This window comes from Zonotrichia leucophrys, chromosome 2 (genome assembly GCF_028769735.1).
Source record: "Zonotrichia leucophrys gambelii isolate GWCS_2022_RI chromosome 2, RI_Zleu_2.0, whole genome shotgun sequence".
Taxonomy (NCBI): Eukaryota; Metazoa; Chordata; class Aves; order Passeriformes; family Passerellidae; genus Zonotrichia; species Zonotrichia leucophrys.
The window spans coordinates 114,477,798-114,501,247 of NC_088171.1; the positions used below are offsets into that span (position 1 = coordinate 114,477,798).

At 40.3% G+C, this 23,450-nt stretch overlaps 1 protein-coding gene across 2 annotated transcripts; it reads right to left on the bottom strand.

Annotated features, from left to right (window-relative positions):
* Nucleotides 1-542: 542 nt before the first annotated feature.
* On the bottom strand, nt 543-21,511 carry LOC135444438 (DGAT1/2-independent enzyme synthesizing storage lipids-like). 2 transcript variants are annotated; one of them, XM_064706107.1, is made up of 7 exons: nt 21,377-21,511; nt 17,472-17,802; nt 14,958-15,122; nt 9,053-9,246; nt 6,838-6,898; nt 4,875-5,014; nt 543-2,838 (listed from the first exon to the last, which is right to left on the bottom strand). In XM_064706107.1, the coding sequence occupies exons 2-7, from the start codon at nt 17,797-17,799 to the stop codon at nt 2,734-2,736; spliced, it is 993 nt and encodes a 330-aa protein (XP_064562177.1). In that variant the 5' UTR covers nt 17,800-17,802; nt 21,377-21,511; the 3' UTR covers nt 543-2,733. The 2 variants fall into 2 exon arrangements, with proteins under 2 accessions (XP_064562177.1, XP_064562178.1); XM_064706108.1 differs by lacking the exon at nt 21,377-21,511 and adding an exon at nt 21,068-21,177.
* Between the last annotated feature and the right edge of the window lie 1,939 nt (nt 21,512-23,450).

Here is a 23,450-nt window from a genome sequence, read left to right on the forward strand (position 1 = left end):
TGTATCTAAAGGCCAACCAGACAATCAGTGATTTAGTCTAACCCTGCTAAAACTCCCTTTGAATACTTCTGCTTGATGCACAGCAGACCAAATCAGCTAAAAGGACACCGGGTCTATAACCTTGCTTGCGAGAGTATCCATCCACGTCTGCCTATTTTTCAATAAAACTAAGTAGGCAGTCATTCACACACCAAATATATACAAATAAACCTTACTAGTCAGTATTTATAGCCTATTTTCTGTTGCGTAACTTTTAACTAAAGTGGTATTGCAGTGTTTGTAAAGCCCCTCTGCAGCACAGACTGCAATTATTAAAACTCAGATCTTATTGTTTATGTGACTTTTTTCCTTTATTTCACTGTTGTCTGAATTATTTTTCCTTTCATTCCTTATGGGGTTTTGTTCCTTCCATCCCTATTCAGTCACTGCAAGGCAAGAAGGGAATCTCAGGGGTATGCAGCTGCTCAAAACCACTCAAGGTTCAGCAGGACTGGCCATATATCCATTCCATTTAGTTCAAACACAACACAAAACTTCAGAAGTCTGTTCCAGTTGTCAATTTTATTCAAAAGGTGTCTTCTATATATTTTTAATATATAGAAATAAATATGAAAGGCCTATACAAATATGAACACTTATAGAATACCAATACTGCCCTTCATTTTTTTATAAGGATCTTTCAATACATAAGGGGACAAAACTGCAGCAAATAGCCCACATACTTAATAAAATAAATTTTACAAAATCTCTGATAACAATGTCTGTCCATGTCTAACAGAACCTTTTAGATTGAGTTCTCTTTTACATACATGCAACCTCAACACAAAATACGTTCAGCTTTGAGATGCTCATAACACAGACTGATGTACATTTTCCTCAAGATGGACAGTAAACAAAAGATCATACTTAAGTTATACTTCAATGCAGGAATTTAGAATTATCCTTTTTCATGACATGCTGACTTAACAGTATTTTTGAAACACAGTCCAATAAAGTAAAGGGAATGCAATCTTGCCTTCAAGTAAAACCCAGGTCACTTAAACTTCAGAATGGGCATTTGCTTTTACATAACATGATTCTTCCCAAAGCTTTAAAAATTTTAACACCACATAAAATGTTTTTGGTATAAGATAATGTCATAAAGTAAGCCTTTTGCTTCCTGTGAAACACATTTGATAGACAATTCCCCATTAAGTGATGTTTGTCTAACACAGGGCATCACCCACATGTAGTTATGCAATGTCACTAATTTACACATTTAAAAGAGCATAAAGCAAAGTATGTACTTAAATGGTGAGAGGAATGACTACTATATCAAATACAACTGCTCCTTCAAATGTTGGTTATTTGTTGGGTATCTTTTTGAGAGTGGGCATATTTTGCTTTAAGAAAAGGTCACACCCCAACAACATTGAAAGGCAACCACATCATATAGCAAAACCCTCTTTTTTTCTGAAGGAATCTGTCCTCATCCCAGAACTAAAAATACCCAGATGTTAATTTATGAACTGTAGATCAAAATTCCTGGAAACTAGAAGAAATATTCCATGTATTTCCTATACAGACAATAAAACCATAGGCTTTATCTAAGAAAAAAATATAACTTTTTAAGTGCACAAAAGCCCAATCTTGCATCTCTCTCCTGTTGATTCAATTGTTTTCACTTAAGGAAAATATACAGAATTTCCCTCTCATTCATTACTTAACTTATATAAATAACTGTTTGAAGAATATATTTAATAGTTTATTCACATACTAAATCTTAAGGGTATTTGGGAATGTCAATTCTGTTTTTCAAAAAAACTACTGCTTTTACAGTGTTGTAACAATTTTCTCTTTCCATCAAAATAAAAATTTTTGAGCTTAAATTACTAAACAGTATTCTCATTTCTACTTCTTGATGTTTGAATGCTTGGCTCATTGTTTCAACAGAGAATATGTAGGTTCACTGAGAAATAAATGGGACAAGTCTCTTCTCAAGGGCGGATATCCAATATGCCTTGGCTTGGAATTGCAGTTGTGTTGTAGGGTTCTCATTCACAGCATCGGAGTGGTTTCTGGTTTCCATAACAAACCTCCTTGATCACTGTAGTTCTCTAATCAATTTTCACTCCTCTGAACCTTTTCTGAGCTCACCCAGCAAAACGAAACCCTTTGCAACCCAGGTTTTGCAGGCATTACTAGAGGTTCTGCGGGCCAGAAGAGGTGGACTGTTTCCCAGCAGTGTGAGAGTTAACAATTTGAGGACAGTTTTCATATGTGTTGTATGGCATTAATCTGGTCCACAAAACCTCCTCACATTGATGAGGGTCAAGACAGTAAGACTCCAGGTCTGCAGAGGGTTTGACATTCAGGTTAGAGATCCATCATAGTGGGGATGGGAGACAGCGACAGACCAAAAGGATGACAGACCATATACATACAGGCTTGCAGTATTATTTGAAAAAAACCCCAAAAACAAACCCAGATCAACAACCCAGACACTTCCAAGGTAGGAATGCATTTATCAAAAATTAAAGTTTGTTCCATTATGAATGATTTGAAGTTTGGGTTCCTGAGCTTGATACTGGACAGGGCAAAGGGCAAGGCCAAGGGACTTGTATCTTAAATTATACAGCAGTATCATTAGGACAGTATTTAAAACCTATTGTTAGAAGTATGAATAATTTACAAATGTGACTTTAAGAATATTATAACTAAATAGTAGTTATAGAAGCTTAAGCTCAGAAGACCTTAATCTTCTTTCTTTTGTGTTTGAAATCGTTCCATTAAAGCCCTAAATATATTTCCTGGTATTTTCTGGTGTTTGTCTATAAGAGCTTGGACTGCTGCTTTTGTCTGTAGGGAAAGAAAAAAGGTTTTGGTCAGAAAACCTCATTTTCATACTGCTCATATAATAGCACAGTTTCTAGGCTCTTTTTAATCCTTTCAAATATGACAGATATATTGCAAATTCAAAACACTGTTCTTCCATATTTAAGCCCAGAGGATGTGATTGTGACAACACTGTCAAGAAACAGACCAACAAACTAGTATCTCTTCTGTGTGATAGCTGTGTTCACAAGCTGTATTAGTGATACACAAAAGTCAAATGACAACAGAGTAAATTCATGAAGAGACTTAGGTCTATAAAGCATGTTAAACACCTGCATGATGTGCAACTCATGATTTGTGCAACTCAAACTCCTGCCTATGCCCAGATTTGCATCAATAACACTCTTCCAGTGGGCACCACCTCTGATTCTACACCTGCTCAGAAGCAGCACTGGAAACACCATTTGTCTCAGCACATTTGACTTGTACAAAGTAATGCCCTCTGGGCCCAAGGCCCCTGAAGGGTCTGGTCCTGTGACACATGCTCAGGCCCCTTAGCTGCATGTGACAGCAGCCTTCACTTTGACTCAAAAAACAAGCAAGCCAAGGAGTCATGGCAGTTACTCTTATTATATAAAAGCTATATAGGGAACATGTAAAAGCAGGGCAACATGCAAAAGCTGGGTGAGAACACACTTCCTATTCTGCCTAGACAAGCACAGGCTCGGGAATTCTGCCAGAAACAGAACAACAGAGATTTGCCTCTGTAAACCAGCGGTCAGCAAGGGAAGATAGTAGTAGAATATTGTTTGTTGGTACAAGCTCCCACTGTTTATATGGACTAAGTGATCAACTGATATGTCCTGGGACAAGGACTTCATACATCTGGTCCTATGTGATTGTACAGATCTAAAATTTGTATTAGGTTAAAAATTTGAGCTTTATGTTCTGCTCTATATAATAGGAAAATGCATACTGTGCCATAGCCTGAAACATGAGATACAACTTCAAAATCACTCTAACTAAATAGGATTCTAGGGAATTCACATTCTTGGGGCTTTATTTAGCAGACTCTGAACTTAAGTCAGAAAATAGTGGCAGTTGGCATAAATGTAAGATGTCAATGCATGTCTGAAAGTAACTTAAACACATTCTCTGCTGAAAGATAGTTCTGAAGTCCTGTCAGAGTGACCCCACAAAAGAAACAACCAGTGTTCCATAACCAGGGCATACATACTGCAGACAAACATACTGCAGAAAAACATTTTAAGAGTATTTTTGCACAGATCTAATCATAGGATAAACAGACAAAGAGACAACTGAACAGACACCTGCATGGTCAAGAAAAGTCTCTCTCTCAAGTGAAATTTTTAGAATATTTTAAGTGACCATCTGTGGAGTTTTCAAAAATACCTGTTTCAGCCCACTCCATCTCACTGCTCCACCACTTAACTGGTTTATGTCTTTGCACTGTGAAATCTATTAATAAACTGAATAAACATGAGGACCTGAAGATCCTTTCTATAAGGCATGTAAATCTGAATTAAGAGGAACATTTAGAAGTTAAATTGCTGGGCTTGAAGCTGGACAAAATAGAAACACACTAGACAAAGCAGTCAAATTATATATATATTTTTTTCTTTAATTGTATGTAATTCCAACAGTTTGTGAACATAGATTTGCTATGTTTGAAAGGTTTCCTTGGTATCTTTATGAAAACACCAGGAAGCAGAATGCTTCCTCTTGGGTGAAGTGCTTCTCTCTATCAACTGAGAACTGTCGTGTTTTACCAAACTTCTTCAGTCTTTAAAGCAAGTTGTTTCTCAAAGCAAATACAGGGTGTAATTAACTTTATAAGACCTAGAACATCTGCAAGTTGCAGTAATAAAAAATATAGTATTTAAGAATGACATTCAGAGTTAGGCAAGTACAAAACTTACCATGATTCCACCAATTTCTATAACTGTCTTCTGGACAGAAATCTCTTGACAAGACTATTGCAGTAGTTTTTATCAGAACATTCAGTATTTTAAATTTACATATACAGATATCACTCTTACCTTTGTAGCTAGCTCCTCAGCAGTCATATTTGGTTCATATGGAATGGGTTCTCCAATAAATGTACGAAGCTTGACAGGAAACCCCCCGTACAGAGGAACTATTGGCAATCTAATACGCTCATATAGCGACCTAAGTATTTCTAATGTGAAAAAATGTGATTGAAAACAGGAGAAAGAAAGGTGGGGAAGGGAGAAGGGGAGTGGGGAAGGGTAAAGGAAGGAAAAGAGAAAGAGAAAGAGAGAGAGAGAGAGAGAGACACTGGGATTATTCTGTAAAGTTTTTGTCCCCACTATGCCTTAACATTGAAACTGGCTTGCAAAGTAATCTAGCTCCCAATCCAAACTCTCAAATAATGTGGCATCTCAAGTGCTATCCTACCTTGACTTTCATTTCCTAAAAGCTGCATTAATGCTATCTCAGACTTATTTCTACTCTAACTTGGTGTGAAATCTTTCCTCCAAAGAGTAGCTGAAACGAGAAGAAAGAAGAGGAGAGAAATTCAATAGCTGCCTCTCTGGAGAGGGAGAGAATCTTACACAATATAGGTTACAGGTTCAGCTCATTTGACAGGTTAGAATTAGAAACTAGTATTGGAAAACTGCATGTTCAGTCCCATTGAGGTCTACGGGATCAGAAACAGCCTTATCTGCCTAAAAGTCAGTCATGCTAACATACTGAATTGCTCTTTCAGATCACACACTGGTTGCAGTTAAACAACAAAAAAAGAGAAAAAGCAGGTATTTCAAACTGCTCTAAGAGGACACATTCTTCTCCACATGTCACCTTCTAAGCATTTATCCCAAATGTACCCAGAAGAGATTCTTTGAAAAATAAGCACTAATATTATAATTCTCAATTGCAGACAAGGAACTCCTTTAACTGGCATGCAGGCATAAGAAACTCCTTGCTGATCAAGATGTGGAATTTTCTGTACACAACCTATAAAAACAAAGACAAAACTACTGAAACTGGAGTAATACCTCCAGTGACCAAGAAATTACACTCCTCTAACAACTCTGTTGTAGAATGCAAGGAGCACAAATGATTTTAGCTTCAATTTCCTCAGTTTGGGATTCTCCTGAACACAGCAACAATTAATTGCTGTTGATTTTTGTACAAAATGACAAATGTGTGAATTATTCCAGCTTCTGCATCTGATGCCTTGGCTTTCTCCATGTAATATACAGTTCTTAAACAGAGGGGGAGAGAAACAGAACTGTGCTGCCCTGCAGCCTTCTGATGAAGGCGATGATGCCATGCTTGAGGCAGAACATGTGGTGTGGAGACTTGTTCAGGCCCCTCTGCTAGACAGTTACTAAGAGATACGAAAAAGAGGGAGTTTAACACTAGCAAATGAGCAGAGATGTGGGCATCTAATCATCCCAGAGATGGACCCCTCAGACAAAAGACCCATCTATTCATTTTCTGGCTGCAAGTTCCATAGAGATAAGGAAGGAGAGCTGCCAAATGCAAGGTTTTGTGAGGAACCACAGGTCTAGTGCAGAACAGAAATGCAACTACAGATTAAATGTAGTTCAAAACATTCAAACTTTAAGTACAGGAAGAGGTATAAGCACAAAGCTTAAGGAAAACAGGAATAATGTGTCAGTTGCCAACCTGTTTGCTTTGCTTCTTAACAGACAGCAGGAAACCTAGGGTTGGCCTAGCAGATATAAGCAGAGAAAAAAGTGCCTTAAATCTTCCTACCTTTTTCTAGCTCCTTTTTTTCTTTCATCTACTGCTTGTGCAAAAGAACACTTATGTGGAAAGTAACCTAGATGAGCCAATATCACATCTAATGCATACAAATATTAAATCCTAATAACATCTCTGAACTCTACCAGAGAGCAAACATCAAGAAACAAGGCCGTGTTAAATCTCAAGCTTATATGAGGATTATTTCTACAGATAGGCTAAACATACATGGAAAAATAAACTACAGAAAAATAGAAAATATCTTACTTATTCCTCCTAATGTCCTAAAGCCTTCTCGAACATTTTGTGTAAACATAGGAATGATGGGCTAGGAGGGAAAAAAAATAATTAAGAATTTAAGATAGCACTATCTAAAAAATTTCTACCTCAATTAAAAGGTAAATTAATTTCAGAAGTGTTTCTCAGACAAGGATATATAGAGGGTAAAACAGGTATTCTGAAGTTCTTCTGTGACCTTCTGCCATGAGGTTTCAAACTGAAGAATACAAGATCCCAGTGAGTCACTTTTTCAGCAAGTCTATAAGAGCAGTCCAGAATTTCATTACCTATGGAGCTTTCAGGTGTCCCTCCCCCCATCTAGCAGTGTTTGCACAGTTGTGACTTAAGTGCTTAAACCTCCTACCTAATTTGTAGTTATGCTCAAAGGGAAGGATTCACAGGATTGGGACACTAAACTTGTCTGATTCCTCTCTGCTATGCTGATGGTATTGCTTCACACTTGATGTGTCATATTCAATACATGTCCATGACTTATTTCTGCTAATGCATACTTGGAATGGTGTTGAATATTTCAAGTTTTTATTGCTGTTTTTAAAATTGCAAACAGCTGTCAAGATTTGTAAGAACCATGAGAGGGTTAGCTATTATATAAAGTTTTTCAATAGCATTTTATAGTATGTCCCCACTACACACAGCATCATCAGAAATACAGAACTCTTTATGGGATTTTCATGAACTCAAATTCTTTTAAACTTTTTAAAGACAAGCATGGGGATGAGCTAGCACATGTAACTTTCCAGACATGCATCAAGTTTGGTGTTTTTTGAGAGGAAAAAAAGGTCTGTAAATAATTACAGAGAATAAAAGGAAGTGCAGTTGCCTAAATTGAATGCATACAAATGTCTTTATTCTTGAACAATCTTATTTGGAACATCTTACTTTCGAGGCAGAAGTAGAAATTTTTGTTTATATGACAGAAATTCTGGCAAAAAATCTGCTGAAATCAGACAACTTCAACACATTGAATTAGACAAACTTTTCTGATATTTCAGACAAATTCTTCTTTTCATGAGGAGTTCTGCTTATGATTCAAGGTGACTTAAAAGTTCATCTTTAATCTAAATAAAGATGATTTTCCCACTTTCAGCCTGTCTCTAACACTCTTTCTATTTTACTGCATCTCTCAGGGTTTTTTTTTTTAGGGGAATTAAGCTACACACCTTGTGAGTGCATAAAGGGAACCAACACACATCCAATTAAATAAATGCAACTAGCACAATCACAGCTGAGTCTCAAGCATAGCCTTTCACATGCTATTGTAATACATTAGTAAAATCTAAACCTGTTGAAAATACCTGCTTAAACAGTGTTATTTTCCTTGTGAGAAAAGCGATGAACACTTAGGTTTTAAAGTATTCTATTTCTGTGTAAAATCCACAGATTGATTTAGCTAGTCTTCTTTGACAGTAGCTAAATATAAAACTCCTGGTGTGAGACTTGCTTTTAAATTAGGTATATGCAGACCTATGGACATATGCACACATCTTCCAAGTATAAATCTAGAACAGAAGGGATTCTGAAATGATTACTAAAATAGTTACAATTCAAATATATCTCACACACTGTCGTGCCTCAGCATTTGGTCCCCTATGAATAACTACCTGCCTGCTGACCAGGCCCAATGCTGTACATTAGAACTGAAGAGTTCACACCAGTGACCAGCCCTGGACATCCCCACTACCATACAATGTCAATACAGTACAAAGTGTCACTGAGCCCACACCCTGCTGGGTCACACCACACTTCAGTGACAGAACAAACAGACACATGGAGTTAGACTCTATGATCCTGATGGTCCCTCCCAACTCAGCACATTCTGTGACTCTGATATAGAGGGTTGTTTCCCAGCCATGATGGTCAGGGAGGGCTAGGCCATCACAATACTAACCAGCTATGTATAAAACATCACATGCTTATAAGGAGAAACCATCTTGTATTTCATCTCTTGTTCTTTTGAACTCCGGATTTCCTAACCACACTATGCTTAGCTGACTCATAAGCCTTCTTATCTATCAAAAGCACCAAAAAGAGTCAGGAAATCTAGCTGTTAGAGCAAGCAGACCATACTCATGACAGTCAGAAATCTAACATCAAATACATGATAATCAAAACAGCTTTCTCTGGAAGAAAGTACTAATAACTTAGCTTTCTTTGCTTCTCTTCCATTACGTGTCATTCTTACCACTTTTGCATCAATGGCCACCTGAGCAAAGCCCTTCCGATCGCTCCACAGAATATTGTACGTCTCATCGCTGAAGAGAGCTTCCCGAAGTCCTCCTGGGGCAATGGCCAACAGATGGCCTTGCTCCAGAGTCCTGACACAAGCTTCTTTTGGTCCATGTATAACTCCAAACACATCAAGTAGTATTCTGAAACCTGCAGGGGTAAGATAACATTAATTCCAAAAGCGTTAATTCATACTACCAGGGATTACAGATCCCCAGCACAGAACACTATGGCTAAAATTTAATTGTCTAATAAGCTGTGGCCCACAGCCCCCAAGAGGGACTGAAGCATTAAGTCTAACTTACAGATTTTGGTCTGCAAAGTTGAAGATTTAGAGGTTTCAGTGGCTTTTTGCCATAGTAAAGTCAGGTGCTAACCCACAGTCAGGACTAAACTGAAAAAGAACTGTCAAGCACTCTGTGACATCTTTCACATGTCCCTTCAAAGGAGTTATTTGACTCAAGGGCACTGGCTCCTTGCCCAAGCTCCACTGTTCAAACACAGCACAGTCCAGAGAGCAACAAGAAGCAAACTAGGAAATTTGTGGTTCTGTTTTGTGAACCTCAGCAAAGAACCGTAGTGCATAAGGAGGAGAATGAGAAAGAAAATGCATCATTCTCTGCATTATGGATCACTGCAGCAATTGACTCTGGTTCAGTCTGTGAGTACCTGGATGCCATTTCATACAGAGAAGCACCTGGTAAGCCTCAATTGGGTACATTCACCTTCTCTTAATATTATAACTGAAGTCTTTTACCTAATGTTACATAATCTCCTCAGATCACCTTGAATTTGACATGCCATTCGGACTGTACCCCTCAAGAAACAGTAGAACATCAAAAATTTGCTATAGTCATCAAAAGGAACACATCTGATCAATTTAGACAACTAGCCTGTTGTTAAAGGACATAGCTACCACAGACCTCTGTTTGCAGGAAATAAGTCCTGTTTGGTTGGTTCAATAGATTTTCAACTTATACAGTATTTATGAGTAGTGCATACCAAAATGGTAACTTTGAATGACTGGGCAGTAAGGGAAACATTATTTCTCTTCCTTGAAATTTCCCACCAAAACAAACAACCTTAACAGCCATAGACAAGCACAAAGAACTGATCTAGTCAAGTTTGCCTCTTGATAACAAATGAATAGCTGTGACTATAAACACACATTTGCTACATACGCACACATGCTAAAGGAGAGCCCAAAGAAAGTTAAGAAGACAGAGGTCCATCTTCTCTTAGAGCCTGCATAAACTAAGAGCTTGGGAAGAAAAGCATGAAGCAACACATCATTAGTTTATTCTTAACTAAACTCTGATCTCTAGTATTTTTAACTAGAGTGAGTATAATTCTCCCAACTCATCTCCATACCCAATTAGGCTCTGTCCATACACATGGCCACAGAACACAAGCTGCATTACGCCTGTCTCATATTTTGCTGTGCCTGCCTCACACACTGCTGATGACACTCAGTCTTCATCCAAAAGCATTTGCATGGAAGAACACCTGGAACTGAAAGTCATTTCTTTCAGGTGCTTTTTTGGGGGGATTTTTAATAGCTGATTTTTACAATGCTTGACATTCCCAAACTAATTAAAGCTCTCTGGAATGTACCTGGTGGTAAAAAGCTGCCAGTCTCCAAGTCCTTTCTGTCAGTGAGCTCAGGAGACAGACAAAACAGTAATTAAAATGGTTGAGATGAACAGGAAAAGAGACTCCAAGGAAGCAAGGACTGTGACAACACTGTTTCTGCATTGGATACAATGAGGAAGGGGTGAGGGGGAGGGTGTGTGTGACAAAGCAAACACCATGAGTTTGTCCAGTTCATTTATCAGTAAAAAAAAAGAACATAATATTGTCAGAATACAGACAAAAAATATACTAAAGAATAGTCATCCAAAGAGGTTTTAAGTCCTCAGAAAATTTCTCAGCTGTATATCCCCCTTTGATTAGTATCAACTTTATATTCTGAGCAGTGCTTCACAGCCTTGCCAGCAGATCACACATTACTACTGATACCTCTGCTTCAGTACCAAAGAAGAACCTGGCTCCCTTAAAGGAGCTGAGAGATGCAATCTGACACAATGGCCCAGACAGGACAGCCAGTGTACCTGTATCCAAGGCAAAGGTCACCACTAAGTTAAAAGAAACACTGGGGTAGTACCAGGTAGCACTGCATGAAAGAAACCAAGAATCTGTTTTTCCATTTTAAATAACAAAACAACTCTCTAAATTATCTAAACACAATTTTTCAGCCATGCAGAACATTTTCTTCCAGACACCAAGAAGTTCAAACTTAATTTTATTCCACAGTTCAACCCAAACTCTGCCCTTTGCCCCAACATACTCTTCTCCTATTTTCCACAAGACTGTATTGGCAGAAATGTTTGAAAACCCTTTGAAGAGCACCCAGTAAGGCATGTAATACTGCTCTCAGCTTGTGCACTATGTACACTTTTCTATCTTGGCCCCAGTGACTGTAATATCAGGGCTGTCATCTACCGGATAGCAGGATAGCAAGGATGTCATTGTTTTCCCATTTTCCTTTAGGATCCCAACAGTGAGGAACTGTTGGGAATTTAGCTGCTAAGGACTGGAAAAGTACAAAACTGTGGCTAATTCCGAGTCCAGCACCTGCAAGATAGCGTGTCCTTGGGGCCTAGCTGTGGTAGGATAACAAACAGTGAAAGAGACATGAGAAAAGAGAGATGTAACCCCTAAGGAATGAGGAAGAGTTCATGGTATAGTTTAACCAACAGATTGCTTAGCTTACAGAATATTCATAAGCTTATTATTTGCTGTATAAGTGTCTGATGCTCTCTTCAATAAACGGAATTTGCTTATCACTCATATTGAGTGTCTGAGTCTCCCCTCACCAACAAATGGCTCATCCCCGACAAAGGCCTTCATTCTCTGCGACAAGGAACCATTTAGACCACTGAATCCAACCTTCCATAGTTGTAGATAATTCACACATATATAGGTGCAGAGCATCTACTCCACAAGATACTTTGCAACACCTTCTGCATGTAACACACAAGAAGCCAAAGCTCCTTTCCTCTGCAACATTACAGGAAAGGGACTGTCTTAGTTACATAAACTAGCAGGCAACCTTTTAAAGAGAGCTCCTAGATGACTTCAGGAAGCAAAAATGGCCCATACTATAGCAGAGGATGATGGAGAACAACACAAGTGAAATCTCAGTCCTCTCTGAATGCATTGGGAAAAGGCTTTCTCCTAACTTAGAGAAGTCAATGGTTTTCCAAGCACTACACAGCTAAGAGTCTAAAGGCAACAGAAATCAGGAATATTTGGTTTGTTTTTCCCTGTGGCAAACCTCTAGTTATAAAAGAAGGAAAAAAGAATTTACATGACCGTATTTTATATCCTTCTCCTCCAAAATGTAAGAAAAGCATACTTAATACTGACACAATTTTGACACATCCATGTGTGTCTAAACAGACTCCCCAAATGCACCATCACCCTGTCCCATTTCCCCTGCATTGAGCATAATAACTTTTGGTTAAAACATCTTCTGAAAAGGCATCCAATTTAATCTGAACACTTAATCAAGATCAGACAGCCTCAGTATTAGGATAAAATTATGCAGTCTTTCTGGTTTGATTCACAAGGGAAGCAGCATCTACCTAAGCTGTCAGTCATAGATTACTGTGCTCATTTTGAAACAATCCACAATTTTCTGGGGTCTTTGGACTTGTCTCCTTGAACAGCCTTAATTCCTTCACAGAACCAGAGAATTATGTAGATAAGAAGGAAGCTGTGGAGGTCATCTAGTCCAGCCTCCCACTCAAAGCGGGTTCTACTAGATCAGGCTATTCAGAGCCTCACCCAGCAGAGTTTTGAAAGTCTGCAAGGATGGAGATTCCCCACATTGCCTAAGCAATCTCTTCAGGTGTCTGATCACTCTGGTGGTAAAATACCTTTCCACATGTCTAATCAAAATTTCTTGTGTTGCAACATGTCTCTGTTACTTCTCAATCTATCACTGTGCACCTGTAAGAAGAGTCTGACTCCCTCTTCTCCCCACCCTCCCACTAAGTCACTGAAGATAGCAACAGCATCTTTCCACACCCCTTATCTGGTAAACACCAAACAAATCCAGTTCTCTCAACCTCTTTTGGTACACTTTGTGTGCTCCAGACCCCTAAAATCCACTGAACCTGCTCCAGTGTGTCAGTGCACTCTCTACCAAGGAGTCCCAAACTGAACACCACGTCACGGGATGTGCTTGCACAGGTGCCATGCCAAGGGAAAAAAATTTCTTCACTCAAACTGGTGGCTACATTCATGCTACAAAGGTTCACCATGCAGTTCATCTTCTTTGCTGTAAGGGCACACTGCCAACTCACATTCAGCTTGTTGTCCACTAGAATCTTAAGTCCCTTCCTGCAAAGTCTCCTTTTATCCACAGTACTGTTGCACAGAATTGCTCATCCCAGCTGCACAGCTCTACATTTGCTTTTGTTGAACTTCATAATATTTCTGCCACTTGAATTCTATGAAGTCACTCTGAGGAGAGGCTTTAATGCCCAGTATATCAGCAAGTCCCCCAGTTTGGTATCATCCGTGAATTTCCTGTGCATGCTCCAGGCCCTCATCCAGGGGTACTATAAAAACACTACACAGCAGTGGTCTCAGTATCAATCCCTGAGGAATGCCTGTAGCTGTTGGCTAGATGTTGTATCACTAAAACCAGTTCTTCAAGATCAGCCATTCAGCAAGGTGTTTCTGCAATGCTACTGAATGATATTTGGGGGACTCATAAGTATTCTCCCACTTAGAGTCTGATTTTAAAGCAGAAAAGTAGCAAAATATAATGCCCCATTTCATAAACATCTGTGCCTATAAAGATACAATACAGAGCCAAATCTGCATCATGAAGTAGGTTATATTAGTCATCTGTATGCAAAAGATTTGATGGCCACTGATAAATAAATCTGTTGGCAAAAGCAGTTGTAGAGGCAAAGCAATACTGTAATCAGTATGAAAAAGCTCTTTTCAGGAACTAAGGCTGAAATAAATCTATACCAACAAAAAGACAATTTTCTTATATGAGTTGGTTCTACTAAAACCACCAGTACACTACAGGATTCTCCTTAGAACACCTGTGAATTGACAGGCCTTTAATCACAAATCAAACTTGGGAAAGAAAGTGGGTACTACTGCATTCCACACAGACAACAAAAAAACCCCTCACATAATTAATTTCCCCAATTGTCAGTGCATTTCAACAGGCTATCCAGCCAAAATCTTGCCCTCAACATATTTTTCATTTTCTATCTGCTTCTCCTCATGTTTCACACAAACATGTTGAACACCTCTCTAGCTTTCCTCCAAAACATATTCTACTCAGAACAGTCTTCCTGGGCACAGGTTCCACTGCCTGCCATCCTCAACTGGAAAAGAGTTGGGTGGAATAAGAAAATACACTGTCTCTTCAGACTAGTATTCTTAACTTATAGGGCATTTGTTCCAAAAGGTTTAATTCTTAATCAATTCACAACACTCATTCTGCCTATATTAATGAAAAAGAAACATTTTATTGAAATCTTTGCTAACGATTAATACAGAGAACACTGCTTTTCCTGCAATCTCCTTTTCTTTGTTTCTAAACACCCTAGAGTCATTGGAAAGTGTTGCCCAGACAGGACTATGTCCCATCCTTGCATGGGCCAGTCTCATTCTTCTTTGTAAAGAAGATGCTCTGTTCCAAAACTTTCACTAAATTTGTCTGAATGTCTGTTCTGAAAGCTGTGCTCCTGCAACACAATTTTTATTAATTACACAATTTAAAAAATCATATAATTCCAAAACTGCTTGTTTATAATGAAGTGTGTTACCTGGTACTCTAAAGACAAAATGATCAGCTACTACGCTGCAGTGCCTCTTGTTCATTATATGAAGTCTAGCTGTGAAATAGATATAGTCCACAGGAGTAGCTCCATGATAAAACACAACAAGTCCTGGTCCTTGAGGAATATTTTCGACACCATGAAGCTCATAACCTGTTAGGAGTTAAAAATGTAGCAGGTGTTAAACTTTTATATAATTTTATGGCAAAGAAACTAACTTTGCAGCAAGCTGGCAAACTAAAACCAGCATGGATTGAGAAGTGATAAGAGCAAAGTGACCAATAATAAGTCAAGAAATATCTTGCAGTATCTACAGGAAATACAAGTTGCTTCAGAGAAAATACAAGTTTCATTTATGGCACCACACTTAAGGAAAGAGAAAAAAAAACCAAAAACCCAGCACTAAAACAAAACACCCAGTCACACTATTTCAAACTGTATAATTTATCTTAATTTTTTTTGTTCACTGTTTTCAAGGCTGCAAAGTCCTCTGAATCAATCATTCAAAAGAAATCAAAATACAGACTGGAGTGGTGAAACAACTATTTCAAGGTGTTATTAACCTTTCAAAGTTTATTGCCGTCAGTGACTGTTTTAGAAGATTTGACATGTCATCACACATTTTCATGTCTCCTTTTACTCCAGGATATGAAGCTTATCTTTGCTTCTTCTCTCCAAGTTATACCTGTTCCAGCTTTCCATCACTATATACTAAAAGCTATTTGGCACTATATAGGTCTAGCTGAAAAATACGTAAACATACATAAGCTTCTTCCTGACCTCACATTTCTATTCAAGTCACAGGGCAGAATACATTTAATTAACACAAAATGCATCAGTTTAGAACATACTCAGTTAACAACCCAGTAGTACTGTTACAGTATCTTTTTTACAATAAAATAAAACAAGCAAAAAGAAAACACCCCAAAAAAACCACCCTCAACCAAATTCTGTCACATCTTCCAAAGTTAATCACGTCTGCAATTCCTATTCCATTAATTTAATTCTGAAGGTACTCCTGGCTCTTCTCTGTTTTACTGTGAAGCTGCAACACATTGCAAGTGTATCATCTCTCCCATCCCAAGGGATCCTTACTGTACTCCATGCCAGCCAACTAACACACATGGAATTGGCATAATACATGTAAAGTTACAGGTATCAATCAGCCCATTTGGGGCTTTTTGGTTGTAGGGTTGTTGTTTTTTTCTCCTCTTTTTTTTTATTAATGCTGTTAGATTTCAGGATGGAAAGTTCTTCTTATGATATCCTGATGAATCAATGAGGGAAAAAATAACTGGAAAACATTTCATTATTTAGCAAGACAAGAGTATAGATAAGAGGGAAGCAGCTGGCAGGGCAGAAAAAAAGTCACAGCTCTCAATGAGGGACCAGATAAGAATCTTCTTGCACAAATAAAATGTCAGACCTTATGAAAAGAAAAAGTTACTAAGGATTAAAAGAGCCAAGGTTTTAAAAAATAATTTTCTTGTGAAAAAAAAGTAAATAGCTTTTTATTGTGAAGTGAGCATTTTAAGCTCTTTGATGTAGCTGTTGATTTTGATGTAGTGTACTTTCTTAGATTTGAAAGTTACATCTTAGTCTTACAAAGCCTGTCTGATACAGCTGCTGCACCATCTGGTTATCAATGCCTTGAAAACCCACTTCTCTTTGACTAGAGAACAAATAGAGATGATTTTCAAGAAGCATTTACTCTTTATGTAAATTGTTCTTAAGTATCTCTTTCTCCTTTAGCTGCATCTAGACTGAATGACTCTGAAAGAGACTTGTGATTTCCTTACAGAGAAAAGCAAAATCATTTATTAAGTCTGTCTTCATAAAGAAATAATAGAAGAAGGACAAAGAACAAGGCCCTTAGTTTTGACATTCTAGTAGTGAAAGCAGTAGTCCAAAATACAAAGATAAAGAAAAAAGTAGCGTTCTGTAACAGTGTCAGGCTCTGAAGTTAATTTGAAGAAGGAACTAAGTGCTCCTTTTAGCCATCATTTGGCATTTCATGCAAGACTGGTTAAGTGCAATTAAACTATGCTAACATCTGCTGGCTGACATACTAGCTATCAGGGAACTGGCATTAAACTTCCAGTCTTCACATATTAACCCTGAAATGATACAGTTAATTGATCTAGTTTTTAACACAACATACATTTCAAGTCTTCTTCAAATGAGGAAATCCAGCAATTGTTATAAAAAGCATAAAATGGAAAAAAAAGGCACTTAAAAAAATTGTGCATATATTCAACCAGAACAGAGATGTCACTTTATAGCAGCAAAGGAATAAATGCATAAGACAAAAAACCTACATTCAAAAAAGTCTCAATGTCTTTTTTTTCTGTCTCAAGCACCACTGACAGTCATTCATAAAACAGAAAAAACCCTGAATTGGCATGCACCAGCAGCAACAATCAGGCATATCGTGATAATCTTGAAAACTAAACAAAGAATAAGAGCTTCAGAAGTTTTAATGAAAGGTCAGATCTCACTTACCATGCCATATTCTTCCATGTCCATCCCATATGGTTGCCAACATTTCTCTTGCACCTATCCAAACATCATGGGAATAAGCTTCCTTTATTTCATTCTTCCTTTTATAAATATGAAGCCAGAGAATGGAAACATAGAAGAGAATGATAATAACTCCTGGAAGTACAAAGACTACTACAAGTGGAAACAGCACCCATAAAATGTAAAATGCATAACTCAGATAATCTCCAATATCCTCCACACCAGTCCATTCTTCCAGAATGTAAGTCAGGCAAGTTAAGTAGGACATAGATGCCAGTCCTGCAGTACAGGATTCATTTCCACCTGTCATCTCCTGTTTAAAATAAAATTTTAAAAAATTATATGAATAAATCTTTCAAAAAATAGATCTGTCTACACTGTTTAATCATATAATAAACCTCTCTTATGCATTTTATTCATATACCATTTACCCCACATCCCAGCAGCACCTATTAGAAACATAAGAGTTTACACAGCAAAACTTTTACTTGACATTTACAGTCCTTTTCTTTTGGGTACTGGAAATGCTGACAATTCTAATGGAGAAAGATGATGCCACTGCTTAATTTCAGGCTAGGATTTTATCTCACTGAAAACTGTTCAACTTGCACAGACCCAGAACATTTATACTCTTACCAATACCAATTATTACTGAATTTTTAAATTTCAGATAGCTGTATTGATTAGTCTAATTTATTGTTACAATAAAATAAAACCTTCTCTCAAGCACTAACTACAACAGGAAACAGCACAATCTCAAATCCAGTGCTTTAAAGAAAACCTACTGAACACTTCCACTCATTATAAGCCTAGGACATCTCAGGAAGAAGACTCTCTCAAATAAGAAAGTCTCAGCCCTGGAGAGATCTTAACTTGTACAAGGAAATTTACTGATAGTGACAGGTCAAGACCCAGAGCACAACACTGAGAGGCAGCAGAAAGGACAAGGGAAAAAAGTTCACAAAAAGACCTCTTTAGAATTTTAACTGCTCTGGTTTTACTGTGGTTATTCATAAGAATCTCTCCAGTCCAGTACCAGCTCCTAAAAAGTTACCAGCCCACAGAAGTCAAGCCTGCAATTTCAGGCCTACTGTAACTCTGGAGCCACATTGTTTTTTCTTAGCTTTGTACAATTTAGGGGACAACTTGCTATTCACTTCACCTTCTAAACACAGGACAGCCTGAATGCTCGGCTATGTTAACTAGAATACTTGAACAGCAAACCTCTGGGTACAAAAATTATTCTAGGCTAGAAAAAACTGGTTGATCAATATTCCAACTTCTGCTAGTCAGGACCAAGAAGAAAAAATGTTGCAACTGCAAAAGAGGCTTGTAGAGAGAAATGGAAGAACAGCATTTCTAAGAATGAACTTAATCTAAGCTTGAAGCTGTTGTGTTTTGTTTATTAGAGTGTGACTTACAGCAGGTATGACTGCAAAGCTCCTATGCCTAGAGAGACACCTATGTCTAGCACTCTTTTACTCTTGCTCTGGTTTTGCAAGAAACAAGAGACTGAAATACAGAAGATAATATTGCTTTCAGAACACCAGTGACAACAAAAATTACAAAGCAGATCAATTTTCCTCCACGTTTGCTAAGGAACATTGAAACACATACTATAGTAGAACTCATTTCACTTATTTTCCTACCTCAATTTTCTCTCACATTCTGACAGAGCAAGGATGTCCCTTTCCCTTTGGTTTTGGAAATCAGCCTCTACCCACATTACTCAAGGTACCTAGCTCCTATTAATAAGAAGAAAGCTAATCTTTGCTCCCACAATCCATTGCTGTTCCAAACTAATTCAGGCTTACGACATTTTGCTCCTCAGCGTGTTCTTGAGGACAGTGTGATGGGCAGTTGATTTATCTCCAGCCAGTATAAGCACACAGCAGCAGTGACATGTCCTTCACTGAATTCATGCACCCTTGTCTTTGGGGTGTGAATTAGGGGGAAAGGATGGGAGAGAAAGTGTGTGGGAGAGCAAGAGAATGCTCTTTTTCATTCCAGTTGCTAGAGCTGAACTACAGAACCTGTCAGGCAGCAAACACCCACAGCAAGTGAAAGAAACACAACTTGTGCGACCAAGCAAGATTTCGGAGTAGTATTCAACACCACAGTATTAATCAGATTGTTATGTCTGGACTTCTCCAATGGCTCCATCTACCACCTAGAGAACAGTATGGAGTATGGATTATGGCACAGAAGTATTTTTTCAAAACTGAGAGGTGATTATGAAGCTTAAAGGAAGACCTATAGCTATACTCTCTCACTTATTATATACTTTTAATTGTTTATGGCTTTACCCAAACCCCAAATCCTCCATCAAGTAAATTTAAAGTCCTGTTCACACATGTCAGTCTTGCAAAATATTACATGTCCTTTTGCCTGTAATGCTCAATGCAATACCTCAAATGCAATCACCACAGTTTTTAAAGTTTACTTGCATATCCGTGTGCTAACTTACAATAGAAAATAAGATCTCACATCTTCTCTGCTACCAGCCACAGAGGTAAGAGCTAATGCACTACCTTCCCTCAGGAACAGTCATCAAATCTACCCTGAACAAGGCTGCTTCCTCATCTTGAGGAGCATCACAGGTTAAGTTATACTGAAATTTATACTGTCCAACTTCTTCCTAACTAGCCAGATAGATCAGTTTGTCCAATGACATATCCAGTCCAGTAGTGTTCTGGACTGGATCTCCATGGATGGAGATCCCACAGCTTCTTCAGGCCCCTAATCCAGTGCTTGAATACCTTCATGGTGCAAATGTTTTTCTTTGCTAGAGTTTCCCTTACCACACCTTGTATATGTTGCCTCCTGTCCCTTTGCTGTGAAAATTCAATTCTACTTCCCACATCCATTAAGAGCAGCAGTAAGGTCATCACAATGTGGGTGCTATGGCAGTGAAGAAGGGAAGGCAGATTATGATCCAAAAAAGCCCAGAAGTTCCACACTGAACACAGGTTCAACATAGTTCTTATGTGCCACTAACAGATAACAACACTTCTCTGTTCCAACTTGCTGTTCAAAATACACGTTTTTAAGTTCTAACTTGCTAATGTAGCAGCTTACCTTTTTCACTAGTTCACAAAGACACAATTTCTCGTTTGACTAATTACAGTGCACACCAACTTATGCTTACACTTCAAGCCTTATGATGTGGAAACAAGGCTAACACACAATTCCCGTCACTGACTTCTACACATGACCCAGAAAAGTCCTTAACTAAACTACAACGGAGGCCCTCGGCTGCAGGGGGCAGATGCTGGGATAAGTGAGACCCTACAGATCAGGACAGAAGGAGCGACTATGGCCAGCAGCCCGCTCTGCCGTAAACGACACACAGCACCATTTCTGCATGCATATACAATGTGCAAGTGAAACCTCTGGAGGACATCCCAGTGTTTCCAAACTAGAAAGGCACTGAGAAGCAGCAGCTACGACACGTCCCTGCCAGCAGAAACAAACACACGGCAAAGGAGGGCGTTTCTACCAGAACTAGCACTGCACACCAAAAAACCTCAAAACAAACAAAAAGTAGCAGAAGACCCTGATAATCCTGCTAAAGTCACCTGCGACAGGAGAGAGCCTAGAGGATGGTTTAGCCCTTGTTTCGGCCCAAGGACAGGGCGGGCTCTGGTGCCGGCGGACGGGCGGCCGGGGGAGGTCGGGGCTCGCCCTCCCGGCCAGAGGGACTCAGCCCCAGCCCGGCTGCCCCCGCCAAGCGCCCCCAGCTCCCACGGCGCTCCGCCCGCAGCCCTGTGGCTAAAGCAAGGCCCCGAGCTCGGCGGAGACAGAGGCCACCACGGCGAGCCACCTCCCGCCCGGGCATCGGTGGGCCAGGCCCGGGCCCCTCCACCCGCCCGGCAGCGCCCGCTCACCTTGCCCTGGCGGCGGCGGGACCGGCTCCGGCCCCGCGTCCCTGCCGGGGCCCGCTTTTACTCTCCGCCCGCCGCCCCCGCGGAGGCCGGGTGCCCGCGGGGCGGCCGGGCCGGGGCGGCTCCCGGCGGGGGGCGGGGGCGGGCGGGCGCCCTGCGGAGCGGGGGCGGCGGCGGCGGGGGCGCGCAGGGCAGCGGGAACTCCGCGCCGCCGGGGGCGCGGCAGCCGCCCGGACCCGCGTCCGGCACGCACCGCCCGCCGCTTCCGCCGCGGCGGCACCGGGCGGGCGCCGCCAGGGGGCGCGCGGGCCCCGCGAGTGGGAGGGGCGGGGCGGCGCGGGCGGAGGGCGCCCCCTGGCGGCGCGGGCGGGAGCCCGGAACCACGGAATTCCAGGGGGAATTGGGCTGGGAGAGGCCGCCGAGGTCATCGGGACCAACCCATGGCCGAACTCCACCTTGACAGCTGGCCCGCAGCACTGAGCGCCACGTCCAGCCTTTCCTTAAACACTGCCAGGGACTCCACCACCCCCTGGGCAGCCCATCCAATGCCCAATCTGTGAAGAGCTCCCTCCTCATGTCCCACCTAAACCTCCTCTGGTGCAGCTTGGGCCTGTGTCCTCTCATGCAGTCGCTGGTTGCCTGGGGAAAGAGGCCGCACCCCAGCCGGCCGCAACCTCCTTTCAGGGAGTTGTGGAGAGTGATAAGGTCACTTCTGAGTCTCCATTTCTCCACATTAAACAGCCCCCAGCAGCAGGCACCCACTGCTCACCCTCCTGCCTTGAGCACCACATGCCTCCCATCCGCGCCTTCCCCAGTACCTGCCAGATGGGTGCAAAATCCTCCTCCTCCAACCCCGCTGGTGTTCCCACAGCAGCAGCAGCAGCAGCAGCATCCATGCCTGGCCCCCACTGTAGCCACTGCAGTACCCCAGCGTTCCAGGCACGTTCTGGTTCAGACACGGCATTCACGGTGCTGTTAAGGCATTCCTGGCTGCCCAACAGCTATGGATGTAATCTCTGGATTCAGGTATAAAAATTTAAAAAAATAATGGATTTAGAGATAAAAATCAGTCAAAGAAATCAGTAGTGTTCCAGCTGCACTGGGTGCAGCTCCAAACACATGGGGATTGATGCAGATACCCTACCTGCTGGGATGGCATGGAACACTGTCATGGCTGCACCCTCAGCCTTTGGAGGGATGTACATGGCCAGCTTTTCCAGATCCCCTCCTGCTGTGCTTTTCTGACCAGCTCTCTTCTACAGGTACATCATCTGCCTGCTGGACATCTGCAGCTGCTCAGTTGAGCAGTTGCACTCAGTTTACCATGTAACTGTGTCCGTTGTCATCCAATGAATAATTGTGCAGTTGTACACACTCTTTACTGTGTAACTTCTTCCAATGCCATCCCATTAATGAATCGGTCACAGCCTCAAGCCCACCAGAGCTCGAGAGGAATTCTGACAGGCGCATGGGGTGAGGTGACTCTTGGGGCTGTCCTGTGCAGGGCCAGGACCTGGAGCTCGAGACTCCTTCTGGCTCCCTTCCAATTCCAGGTATTCTATGATTCTATGATTTTATTAATTTACTCTGTTTTCAATATCATATTCATCCCCAATGCAAAATCTTATACATAAAAAACTACAGAACCAGAATTTCTCTGCATTATTTACTGTGCAAACTACACCTAATAAAAGTCATAAATGCTGTTTTCGTTTTGAGGCAGCACAGGTCATTTTCTGGTTTTCATTTCTTTTTTTGTTGTATGATGGAGAGGCTAAAAAATAAGTGTACCAAGGGAGTGATTTGATCTGCAAGTACATTTCTATTTGTATGACAAGAACTCTAATTTCTATAACACCAGTTTTCAGTTCTACTTTCTATAATACTGCTCTAAAAAGAGTAAAAATTTAGAGTGAGCCCCTAAAATAATAAAACGGCTTATTATTAGAGCAGTACTACATGGTTTCTGGAAAAATTGCTTACAATTTTTTATTAGAAAAATATGTAATTCAAAATCCCTCCTGTTTCTCAGTAATAATTTTGTCTATAATCCTCTTGAGACCCCAGAAAATACTCT

Excerpts from the sequence above, each read along its gene's own strand:
- LOC135444438 (XM_064706107.1), bottom strand. The coding sequence starts at position 17,799 with ATGACAGGTGGAAATGAATCCTGTACTGCAGGACTGGCATCTATGTCC. Across the intron at positions 9,247-14,957 it reads TTTTGTCTTTAGAGTACCAG|GTTTCAGAATACTACTTGAT; the intron begins GTAACACACTTC and ends TTACCCCTGCAG. Across the intron at positions 5,015-6,837 it reads TAGGACATTAGGAGGAATAA|AAATACTTAGGTCGCTATAT; the intron begins GTAAGATATTTT and ends TTTTCACATTAG.